General features: G+C 51.9%; 1 protein-coding gene across 1 annotated transcript; it reads right to left on the reverse strand.

Annotated features, from left to right (window-relative positions):
* Positions 1 to 2874: 2874 nt before the first annotated feature.
* On the reverse strand, positions 2875 to 9895 carry CDCP2 (CUB domain containing protein 2). The gene is made up of 6 exons (XM_031554908.2): positions 9878 to 9895; positions 6697 to 7087; positions 6277 to 6615; positions 5608 to 5961; positions 4092 to 4270; positions 2875 to 3562 (listed from the first exon to the last, which is right to left on the reverse strand). Exons 1-6 carry the CDS (start codon positions 9893 to 9895, stop codon positions 3248 to 3250), a joined length of 1596 nt encoding a protein of 531 aa, XP_031410768.2. The 3' UTR covers positions 2875 to 3247.
* Between the last annotated feature and the right edge of the window lie 2604 nt (positions 9896 to 12499).

Below are 12499 nucleotides of genomic sequence, written 5' to 3' on the forward strand. Positions count from 1 at the left end.
ACCTTGGACTGTCACAAAAGGAGTTCGGGATCAATGAGTGTCTTAGGCTTTGTTTCCAGAGCTGCAATGGCAGTACCTGCCACATAGAGGAAAGAGATGTGGATGCTTACCAGATGCTGTCCATAGTAGTGCTGTAAAATTTGAAAACAAGGTCACATAGACATGAACAGGGCTCTACATGGCCAACTCTTCTGGGTGACTTTATCTACATCTCTCTTGGCCCCCGACACCTTTCTTTTCTGAATGCACTTTAGGGAGAAGCAGTTGTTGTTCCATCTATTTTGGATGCCTTTCAGCTCTTTGAAGCACACATTGCAGAGAAGATATTTTTTGGCCTCATTCTCAGTACATGCTGAGTATTTCTCTTTTGGGAATTAACTCCAGGAGTGCAGAGTTACTGCAGTAAACTCATATAAATTTGGTCTATTTTATGGCTAATACTTTCACAACTATTTTTCTAAGGGACCCAAGCATAGCTCTGGGTCCAGCTCTTGCAGGGTGATGTTAAAGCTGCAGGGACACGTGGGATGAAGATTCACTGAGCAGGGGAATTGGGAAAGCTCCCCAAGGACTGGGCTGGGAAGCTGTAGCACAGCGGGAAGCACAGACAACAGGGGAATGGTTTAAGGACTTCTGAAGAGCAAACCCACAGGTTTGGGAGGCAGCAGTGAAGGAAAGCTTCACAGTGCTGCAAATTGCTGGGGCGAAAGAAGAAGGGAGCAGGCAAGACCCTTCTCTTCCTTCCTGAAAAAGAGAGTGCAGTGCCTCGGCATTGCTCGTCTTTTAAGAGGCTCTTCAAAGGTTTCTCCACAAAGAACCCAAACTTTTAGATCTCTCTCTCACTGTGATCTGAATGCTTTGCTGAGCAGGCCCTGGAAGAAGAGATGCTGAGACAAGGAGCAGCCCCAGATGCCCTCTCACAGCCCCCAGGGCCCCAACTGCTCCTGGGGGATGCAGAATCACAGTCCCAGTGTTGCACCAACCTTCCTCTGCAGTACTGCCAGGGTGGCAGACCCAATGCTTGGCTTACAGAACCAAAAAGGAGCTGTGAGGACCCAGCCAGGTGGCTCCTGAACACCCAGCACCAGGATTCAGGGGAAACTGAGGCACAGAGGAGCTCAGGCATCCTGAGGGATGTCACCAGGGGAAGGGCATGCCAGGGTTATACTGCAATTAGCACTGCTCTAAATTCTTCTTCTGGCAGTTTGCTGGGCAACATCTATGTCCCTGTCAATTAGACTAGATTACAGGATAATCCTTGCTAATTATATATTATTATACACCAAGCAGTTATCTCCCTATAAAAGGTGCCCCTATCATGGACAGGCACTCTTCCCGCAGCACAGCCTGCCCAAACAGCAGGATTGCTTTTGTGCAGCCACTGGTTTGCCTATATTGAAATTTTCACACTGTGACATCAATGGAGGGAGGAGGAGGAGGATGCCTCAAGCCCAGACCTCCCAAACCCACCACAGTGCTGGCTTTGGGACAGAGCTCCTCCCACAGCCAGGGCCCAGGAGATGCTTGGATAGGGCTGCGAGCAACACAGATTTGGAGTGATCCTTAAGGCAACGCCATCCTTTGAACGTAGCAGCTTCCCATGTTCCCCAACTGCCCTGTTTCATCTCTGCACACCCAAACCCCAGGAGCACGGGGAGGATGACCTCACTGTCCTCTGGGCTGCGACGACCGGGAAATGGGAGAGATGGCTGCTTAAAATAAGCTGGGAAACAACAGCTCCCCGTAAACGCTGTCCTTGCATTTTTAATCGCCCATATGCTGGATCCATTATGCTTCCCCAGCTGGCGGGGCTGGTGGCTGCTGCCTGCTCAGCTGTGCTCCATCGGGTACCTGCAGGGTGGTAAAGGGGTGGCAGTGGGCTGCAGGATGTGCAGGGAGCACAGATTAGAGGAGCAGAGCTGCCTCACTCCAGGCATTATTTGAGAGAGAAAAAAAAGAAGAGTTAAAGCAGCTCAGAGCCAGGCTTCATGGCCTCTGAGTGGGACATGACCTTGCTGGGGCCGCAGTGTACAAACCCTGAACATGTCCCGTTTGGGAACACCTGCATCTGCCCCGCCTTTGAGGAGCATTTCCTCTAACAAGCACCTCATCCTTGAGGCAGACTGCTTTCAGCCACGGGATGTGCTGGAGAGAGAAGAAAACAGCCGGAAGGAGTCACTGAAGCAGTGGGGTCTGCACTCAGTCCACTGATGGAATAAGCTCAGTGCTGAATATGGCATCCCAGGGGGGTCATGCACATTTCTCTGGACAGCAGTGCCAGAGCCTCAACCCCTCTCAGTGAAGAGATGAACACAACATTCTTATCAGAATTAACTTGCAAGAGCAGTACAGTTCCAGCCCCCAGTTACACCTCTCCTTTCTCCTGCCAGCCCTTCTGTATAGCTCATGTACTGCACTGCATCACTTGTTGCAGTGATGAGCAAACCCCCAGCATCACCATCACCCTCACAGCTCGGTGAGCACGGCATGCACAGAACCCCATTGATGGGAAAGGTTGCCTGAGGCCAGGAGGGTGGCAGAAAGCCCAGCACCCAGGTGGCTTCAAGGGACTTTTGTCCACCTGGAAAGCACTGCATGGTGACCTGCAGCATCCCATGGACAGGGAGGTGTTCCAGAACCATGGGGATGTGGCACTGAGGGACATGGGCAGCGGGCATGGTGGGGTGGGTTGGATCTCAAAGGTCTTTTCCAGCCCTAATGATCCTCTGAGATATGGTGTAAGGGCATCTAGAAACACCACCCAAAAGCACCCACATGTGTTGTACCCATCACCACACACCAAAGGGAGATGCTGATGTCTGCAGTACGGATCCACGGCACCCACACCAGTACAGATGGGGAACATGGAGAAGGTTTGTTACAAATATTGCTATATTTGGGGGTAATTGCTATGTTCAGGAATTCAGCAGTTGACAGGATTACTTCCAGCCATCAGCAAACAGCGCTACTTTCCCGAAAGTAGAGGCAACAGAGGGAAAACAAATTGAAGCAGGTGTGGGAATAGTTACAGAGCATAAGAAGTGCATTCCTGAGCCAAATGGACAGATTGAGAGACAGAGGAAAACTGATGGGAAGGAAAATGGCTGCCTACCACCCAGATCTCAGGCGTGGGGATGAGGTGGAGGTTGGGCTCAGGCTTTGTTTCACCATCTCCATTTCAGCAGCTGTGTTAGCACTAAACTTGGGCAAGGGTGGTTTTGGGGGCCACGTTTCCAACCTAAGTTTGCTACAGCAGCACAAGCCCAACCACAGCAATGACCATAAGCAGCCCAGCCAAAATGCAGATGCTGATGAAGACGATGTCACTGGTGTCCTGGCTCTTGGTTTCGTGGGCATCCATCGCTCCCACCCCTCTCTGCTGCACATCCACCATATTTTCTGCCTGGCTCAGCCTGTGTGGGTCAGGGCCAGCAATGAGGGACACGGAGGCTTCCTTCCTCTTGGGCTCACACTGCACCTCGTACTGGTGGATGTCCTCCTGGTCACCCACCGAGAAGTCGATGTAGAGCGTGCTGACGATGATGGATGTGTTGTTTCGTCTCTGCAAGACAAGGCTTGAGGCTCCTCAGGGCTCATCTCCACAGGCTTGTGGAGACAGCTCTGAGCATCCAGCTGAAAGCAAAGCAGCCCAGCAACTACGGGAGGATGGGAAAGAGGCCAGCAACTCCTCCCCATAGCTGGTGTGACCAACATGATGTCATGGAATCAGAGAATCATTAAGATTGAGAAAGACCTCCAAGATCACCCAGTCCAACCCCAACCTCTCCCCATCAACCATATCCCTCAGTGCCACATCAGTTCTGGAACACCTCCAGGGACGATGACTCAACCATTCCCTGGGCAGCCTGGGCCAGTGCATCACTGCTCTTGCTGAGAATTTTTTCCCTGTATCCAACCTGAACCCCACCCCCAGCGCAACTTGAGGCCGTCCATCACCTCTCACCTTACTAGCAGTTAGCTGGGAGAAGAGACTGACCCCAGCTCACTATAACCACCTTTCAGAGAGCTGTAGGAAGAGAGGTCAGCCCACTGCCCAGCTTGCTTTGCAGGAAGGTTTGCCAAATCCTTACCTGAGACTCAGTGCCACATGTGTCAAACCGGGTGTGTATCCTGAAGTGTGAACCGACCACTTGAGCCACACAGGAGGGCATCCCCAAGTACACCTTGTTCCTCTGCAGCTGGGCCAGGGCCTGCGTGGGGATCTGGATGTGGAAGTCTGTCCGCGTGCAGCTGATATTCATGGGTACGACTGTCAGGACCAAAAAGGAGACACGGGCGAGCTGTCACCACTGCCACCTTTCGTGCTTGCTGTCCCCATGACACACACAGCTGGTGGTGGTGGGGACAGCAGGGACTCCGGCCTCATGGCTGTTATGCACCGTGCCACAGCCACGGCTTGGGGACTGATGTGACAAGTTGTGTTTTCAGGGGGAAAAAAGAGAGCTGTTTGATACAGCAGTGGTTTAGCCCTGCCTTGCACTGGGTCTGCATACTGTGGGCTCCCGGGCAGTGGACAAACCCTATCTCTTTGAGCAGAAAGCAATGGATGCAGGAAGGAATCAGGGAGGAAAAAATGCCCCTCTCCTTTGAAATTCATCCTCCCTGAGCTCAAACCAAGCACTTGGACAGTAATGAATTATTGAATTATTCCAACTCTCTCTGAATCTCGGCCTTACGAAACTGGTAAGATGCAATAAAATCAATATGAAAAAACAGTGTCAGTTTGCTACACTTAGTGCATTATAAAAGCCATTAGAAGATTTACCAAATAACTAAAGTGCATTAGATGAAGAAGAGGAGGAGAAAATGGATCCTCTCTCCTTGCATGGAGGCTGTCATTCCAATGTCCATAAATCACACACATCCTGCCCAAGTCACCTCGTGGGCCCAGACAGAAGGAAAATATCTGCAGGAATGAAGACTTACGAAAACTGAGATGCCTCTCTCTCATGTTTCTGTGGTCCTGGGAATGACACATAGCCTACTGGGGGCCTGGTACAAGCCTTACCCCCCCCCCCCCCCCCCGGCCTGTAAAGGCTTAGGATATAGCTCCATCCCCTCTCACTGCCATTGCTACATTCTCCAAAATCCCTTCTGCTGCTCTCCCTATGACGTATGAATCTGCTGCCGAGGGATTAAAGCTCCTGCACCCAGCTCAGCTGCTGCAGCTCCAGTGCTGCAATACCAGCAGCTCTGCAGGCAGGGTGCTGGGCTGGGCTGCACACAGATGCTGCAGCTGCTCCTGCATTCCATAGACCCCAGGCTCATCCTATGCTGAGCGCAGGCATGAATTATGCCCAATACATGGGTCAGCTCAGACGTAATTATCTTGAAATACAGCAAATGTGGCACTGAGGTGTGATGGCACCAACACAAAATGGCTGAGTTAGGGAAAGTGGTTTTGATGCAAGAGAGGGTACCCAAATGCCTGGCCACCTCTCCTCGGACTTTCATCCCTTTGTTCCCATTCACTGCAGGGGAGTTGGACTAGATGACCTTTAAAGGTCCCTTCCAACTCAAACAATTCTATGATTCAGCAAAAAATCCCATGGTTCTTACACTCACTGGGATGAGTGGATGCCTTACCTCCAACATAGGCAAGGGAGAAGCCCCGCTTGGCCGTGCTGCGGTCTGTGTGGAGCACCAGCAGCAACTGATGGCTGCGGGAGATGACAGGCACTGGGCTCTCCCTCCCACACCATGTCCCCAGCAGGGAGGCGTTCTCAGCTCCACCATCAAAGGCATCCAGGCGGTCGTAGTCACAGCCACTGGTCAGGCTGCTCCGAGCCTCCAGCTCCAGGTCCAAGAAGAAGACTTTGATCCGGTAGCCTGGGGGTAGCTGGATGCTCCACTGACACTGGAGGTTGTTGGGGTAGAAGTTGGGGTACTGAGGACTGGAGAAATTTCCCTTGATGGTGGTGTAGACTTCCTGGCACTCACCTGCTTAGGGAAAAAGCAGAGAGGGGGTAGGAAAGGATAACTGAAGTCTCCTGGCTGATGAGTGCTCATCCATTTTGTTGCTAAAGCTTGATCTGCTCTCTCTCTCTTAGTGTCTGGCCAATGTTCACCCAAAAGTTTTAGGGAACAGCAGCATCTGAGGGTGCCAAGGCCACGGGCATAGAACATCCCAAGTTGGAAGGGACCCATGAGGATTACAGAACCCAATTCCTGGCTCTGCACCGAACCACCCAAACCCTACATCTGAGAGCAACACCCCATCTCCACACCCCTCCCACCATCCCCCAAACTTTGCACCTGAATAGAAACGGGCCTTGAAGCCCCTGCCCACAATGTTGAAGTCTGATTTGAAGAGGATGAAGAGGTGTTGGGTAGAGGAGATGATGCGGGGCGGGCGGGTGCTACCGCAGTAGCGACCCAGGTGGGGGGCAGCAGCAGTGGGGCCATCGAAAAGAGCCACATAGTCGAAGCCACAGCCTTGGCCGCCCTCTACTTGGAAGTCAGCAAAGATCAGGGTGAGGGGGCCATCAGTCGCCCTGATGCTCCAGCGGCACTCTGCGTCATTGGGGTAGCTCTCGGGGTACCGCGGGCTGGCGATCTCCCCAGACAGCCCCGTCAGTTGCCCACCACATGCATCTGCAAGGAGGTACGGCCATCGAGGTCAGTGAATGGATGGGCACAGATGGACACCCTCGTGGCCACCCCCTTCCCCATTACCTTTGTGGTAGGTGGCAGCAAAGCCACGCTTGGCCACATGCCGGTCAGAGCTGAAGACCACAGCCATGACGTGCCAGGCAGAAGCAAAAGGTGGTGGGGCACTGCGGCCACAAAAGGTGCCCAGAAGGTTGCCCTGGTCCCGGGATGCCCCATTGTAGACTTGGAGATAATCGTAAGCGCAGGCAGCGTGGTACTCCAGCTCAAAGTGGCTGAAGGAGAGCAGGACAGAGGAGCCCTCGGCCACCACGATCAGCCAGGTGCACTCCGTCTCGTAGGGGTACGGCCCCGGGAAATTGGGGCTGGAGAAGTTGCCAGAGGGTGCTGAGAGCACCCCGCCACATTTGATGCCTGATGAAGGAAAGGGGTGGGAGGCAGATGTGATGAATCCCTTCTAGGACACGCCTAAAAAGATGGTGGGCAGTGGGACTGGACTATACGGGAGGCACAGCACCAGCTCCAACCCACCACAGCTCCATCCTAACACCAAGTGCTGCCAAAATACCATCCAGACCTAGAAAAGGTGTCTAGGGAGACCTGCAGTACATGTGTCCTCCCCACTGCCATTTTTCCCTCCGTGTAACTTCCTCCTCCACCCCCCTGCAGCCCTGCTGAATGGTGGGCTCCCACACTTGACCATTTCCATAAGTTCATCCCACTGGTCCACCTACAGCTCAGTGGCAGTATCTATTTCTTGCTGGGAAAAAGTAAAGAGTAAGTTTTAAGAGAGCAGTGGTTACATCCTGGCTGGTCTTCAGCCAGGAATATACTTTCCTTTTCCCAAAAGCTGCGGGGGGGGGGGGAAATCCAGCACCTGCAGGTAAGGCAGCATGGCTAAGACAGCCCTACGCTGAGACCTGCACCAGGAGGCAGCTGCAGCATCCTGCCCCACAGAGCCTCTGGACAGGAGGTGCTCCTCAGCTCCCCGATTACAGAGGCTCTAAAGACAGATGTTAAATGTAGGGTTAGCCCATGGGCAGCCCATCCCTTCAGCTTTTTGACATCTGCTCAAAACATTCCCTGCGTACGAAGGTGGTATTGGTGAATTGAGGCTAGGAGATATAGGGATGAAGGGTTCAATATGCTTCACAATGAGTTGTGCATGTAGGAATTGATTTTCTAATGAAACCTTTATACTGAGACATGGTTATAATGAAATAAGGCAGGGAGGGAGCCAGGACTGGGCGCATACGCTGCACAGCGGGCACAGACATCACATGTGGGAGGGGAGCAGGCTCTGTGTAGCCTATGGGGAACAAGTGCTTGGTTCCCAAACATGGCTGCATGCTCATTGCCATCAATCTGGGTCAAGTATGTGCAAATCAATACTCAGCTATTGCATACTACTGTCCATTATGCTTGTCAGCGTGGTGACCCAGCAAGGGAGGAAGTCGAGGACGTGCACAGTGCTGCACTGTGAGCAGATCTGGTGTGCATGTGTGCACGAGCAGCAACGCTGGTGGATCTCTGCGCCTCGCTAATTACCAGCGATAGGCAATCAAGCCATACAGGACTGTGCTAAAAGCCTGGTGTTACTGGAATTCATATCCTAGAGGAATCCTGCAGGAGGGGTGGGTCACTAAAGATGGGGTGCCTGGGCTGCTCTGCATTTTGGGGAAGGATATTGCCAGTTGGCTGAAACAACTGGCTGAGCTGTCCCACCCCAATGCCACGGAGTACTGTGGCCCATGCCCAGGGTCACATTGTACAGATAACATGTGGGTTTTGTCACACACAGCAAGCTGCACATACATACATACAAACACACACATATATACTGGTGTGTATGCACGTATATATGTATGTAGAACTCCAGAAGTTAACAAACCCTTCAACAAAGTGCTATAACCACAAGGCAATGCCTACCTACCACCTAAAATAAGCGTGACCGAGGACTCACCACCCCACGTACCTGCACACCCAGTGCTGCAGATCCATCCCCAACCCCCGCTATGCACAGAACCTTACCTCCACTCGGGGCCACCCTGAGCACCGTGCAGAACAGGGCCAGAACCAGCATGCAGCCCACGGCCCTGCGCCCCATCCTGCTGTCACCACCACCCGAGCATCTCTCTGGAGCTGTCTGTCCAGGAGGGAAAAAATAAATACGGGGAGAAATAAATAAAAAGCAGGAGGGCTACAGAATTAATAGTGGAATGAATAATTCATCGCTTGTTTGAATTAAGAGCAGCAAGCAACTTGATCTATTCCTCCCTTCCTTCACTCGGTTTTAATGATCTGGATCAAATGTCCCAAGGATTTACACTATAGCAGATACCTTGTCAATACACTATATTTAGAAGAGATATTAATGCTTCAGATATGGTGTATAATGGCAGTAAGTCTGGGCTGACAATATGCCCTTAAGGGGCTATGAAAATAATTTAGTTCGCCAGGCAAGACAGCAAACCAAAATAGGAATTTCAGGCTCACCACAGAAAAGTACCTCAGGAATTAACGTGATTTATACTGTAGCACAAGCCAACTGTTGATAAAAGCTGGAGACACCGTCAGCATCCCAGCATTGGGCTTCTCGCTGCCTAACAGCACAGTGCCTTCACAGCCCATGCTGCACACAGCCACAGAGGCCTGGCAAAATAAAGCCAGGCGTGGAGAAACCTCTGCTTGAAAAAGGCACCTTCCAGGTGGTGGGGAAAGAAGCAGCCGGTGTCTCCAAATCTCAGCCGTAGAGATGAGTTGCGTTTATTAATTAAGCAATGAGGATCGATGCCTGAGACATTTCCTGTGGATTAATGATGGGCTGGGAGGAGCCGTTGGCCCGAGGTGCTGCTAAGGACCATTAACGCCAACTGGCCATTAATTCCCAGGAAATGCTCCATGCCAAGGTCATTAAGTGCCTGTATTTACGTATGGGTAATAACAGTAATGTTTGGCTGGGCTCTCTGCCCCTGCCCAGCCTCACTGGAGCCGTGCGGAGCTGGTTGGCACCAGACACACATCCCACTGATGGCACGTCCACCTCCTTGGAGCTCAATTAGCTGGTGCCAAATGAGCTGGGATAGAAAGGACCTGTCCCCACACCGTATCAAGGTGTCATCAGGACCCCAGCCCAGGACAATTCTCCTGCCTCAGAAAGCCCCCAGATCCACCAAGAAGCTCTGCGGCTTATCCAGCAGTCACACCAGGCTTCCTCCACCATCATCCTCAGCACACTGACACTTACGTGACCGCTCTTCTCCATCCCTCCAGCTGCGCTCTGTGTCAGCAGTACCCCTGGGAGATGGGGAGCACACGGGGGCCAGGGCTGTGCAGCACACCAGCTGTGACCCCATCCTGGGGAAAGGCATCCATCAGCCTCGGGCACATTCACCCGCTCCTGACCTGGGGATGGCAATTCCCCGGCCAGGCCCGAGCCCAGGCAACGCCATCAGTCAGCAGAGCAGAGGGGATGGGGGGGGGAGGATGAGAACAGCAGTAATGCTGATGAGAAGCTAGGCAGCCCTTCACAAATGGCTCTGGGTCAGCCCTGAGCGCTGAGGCTCAGGCCAGAGACATCATGGGGTGATGATTTTTTATTTTTATTTTTTTTGAGGCTGCTGTATCAGGGCTCCCTGAACTCCTTGGTGGAAAGATCTATAAATCATGAGTCAAAAAGGCATTTGATCCATTTAAGCAGAAAGGATGTGCTTAGGACTGCGAGTCGTCAAGAGGAGATCAAAGTTTTAAACACGGTCCCCCAGGAAGAAGAGGAATTATTTAGGCAGGGAATAATGAGATGAAATTAAGAAGGTATTTGGGCTCCCCACGAGGAAGAGAGGAAGCAAAGCTCCTCTCCCTGGCACAGCACTGCAGGGGTTTCATGGGGGACTCAGTGTCCCTGCGACCCTCGCTGGGGTGGCCAAAGCAGCCGAGCACCCCAGCAGACAGGCAGCAGCCTGCCTTCTGCTTGGGGTGGGGAAGGACCTCCCAGAGCCCCCCATCCCACTGCTGCCCAGCAGTGCCCTCTGCAATGGGCTGTCCCCATGGGCCAGGAAGAGGGACCCGCGGCACATGACATCCAGCATGAAAAATGACAAAAGGACGGTGGGGAAGGGGGAGGGAAGGGAAAGAAGGGCAGAAAATGCAGAACAAAGCGCCGAGGGCTGTTTAAAGGCTCCTTTGAGTTCATCACGCCAAGGACACGGTCTCCCCTATGGAGAATTTCTCACAGCCCCCGTCCCCTCCGGCACAGCAAATCGGGCTGTCGGCTGCATGTCGTCTCCTCCCGCTGCCCCGCAGGCTGCCTTTGCAGGATTGCAACCCGCAGCACTCACAGCTTGCTCTGTCTCTCACCACCCTCCCTTTTAGCCACGAACAAAGACAGGAGGCTTCGCGGCAGAATGGCCGGACCAGCTGGGTAGGGTTTAACCATCGTGGCCCATATGTGCTGAAATACCCAGACATATTGGGGTTGAGCTTAAAGGAACAGTCCCAGTTTTTGCTTGAAAACGCGTTGCTTTTCCAAAGCAAGCATGAAGTTTTACCTCAGGCCTTTGCTAAAAGGCTTTGTGGGTTTTTAGCAGTATCTCCAAAAGGCAGGATGCTTAAAGCAAGAGGTATATAAATATGGTTTTCAGAGTACGTAACATCAGAGGAAAATATTTCCTGTATTCCCAGCTAGGAACAAAATAGTGAGAGCAACTAGAGAAGGCAGCTCTTTATTTCATCAGCCCTACGCTGCATAGAAGCACCTCCACTACAGTGTGGGTTATGGTGGCTAAAACAGTTTGGATAGGCATGAGAGTTTGCTTTGGACCTAACGTGGGCAACATCACTGCACCCACCTGCAGTAAAAGCCAGAACTCTACTCTAGGCTACGAGAACAGCCCTTGATCTGATGAAGTTAGCTTAAAAGCTGCATCCATACTGGATGGAGTCCAGGCATCTGGTAACTGGAGACAAACCTTATGTCAGCAAGGGGAACCCATGCCATCTAAGACTATGTCATGCACTGTAAACACACACCTTTGTGCAATTGCAAAGAACTTCTTGTGGTTTAGTTGCAACCGTGGCAGACTGCGTCTGCAGGGTCCAAGCTCACAGCTCTGACCCTGATCCATGCACATCCCGAGCTTAGATCCAGCTCTGTTACAGATCCCAGTCTCACAGGAAAAAGTAAGAGTTCTCCCATACCCAAGTGGTACAGTTAACAGTATATTTACTCACCAAACACGCACGTATTATTATGAGCCAGGAAAAGGTGCCTGAGCCTCACTGCAGCAGTGGAGGAGTCAAAAACATGGTCAAGATGATCATCCTTCACGTGATCTCACCATCAGTTCACTCCTGGAGGAAAGGCAAAGCTAAAACAGCAGATACAGTGCAATCAGTTGGTGTCTGCAGGACCTCAGGTACCCACACAGCTTCCCAACGTGAAGCAGAGCCATCCTTTTGAGCAGCTCTCGAGGTATGTGCCCCCTTGTGCAAGGAGTATTATTTCAAACAGATGAAAAATAGACAGGAGTGATGATGCATCATCATCTGCCACAGCCATGGAAACCCGGTGAAATCCCAGCATGGGATGAACAAGGAATGAATGGCAAAACAGAAAGGTGTGCCAAAAGGGTATATGTCCAGGTGCAGCTAGTAAACACTGTGGTCTAAGAGGTAAAAGAGTGGAGAGAGGATAACTGAGATTAAAGGCAGAAGCACTGTGCACTAAAAGGAAGGGACTGGAGTGCCCTGCTGTGCTCTGTAGGGCAATATCCCAGCAAAGCCCAGTGAAGCTTTCACTCTTCACATGTTTTTCTTACATGCTCAGGACGCTTTCTCTCTGTGAGTATCCTATGACAAAAAGAAACAGCTG

The sequence above is a fragment of the Meleagris gallopavo genome, chromosome 10, assembly GCF_905368555.1.
Source record: "Meleagris gallopavo chromosome 10, MGAL_WU_HG_1.1, whole genome shotgun sequence".
Classification (NCBI taxonomy): Eukaryota; Metazoa; Chordata; class Aves; order Galliformes; family Phasianidae; genus Meleagris; species Meleagris gallopavo.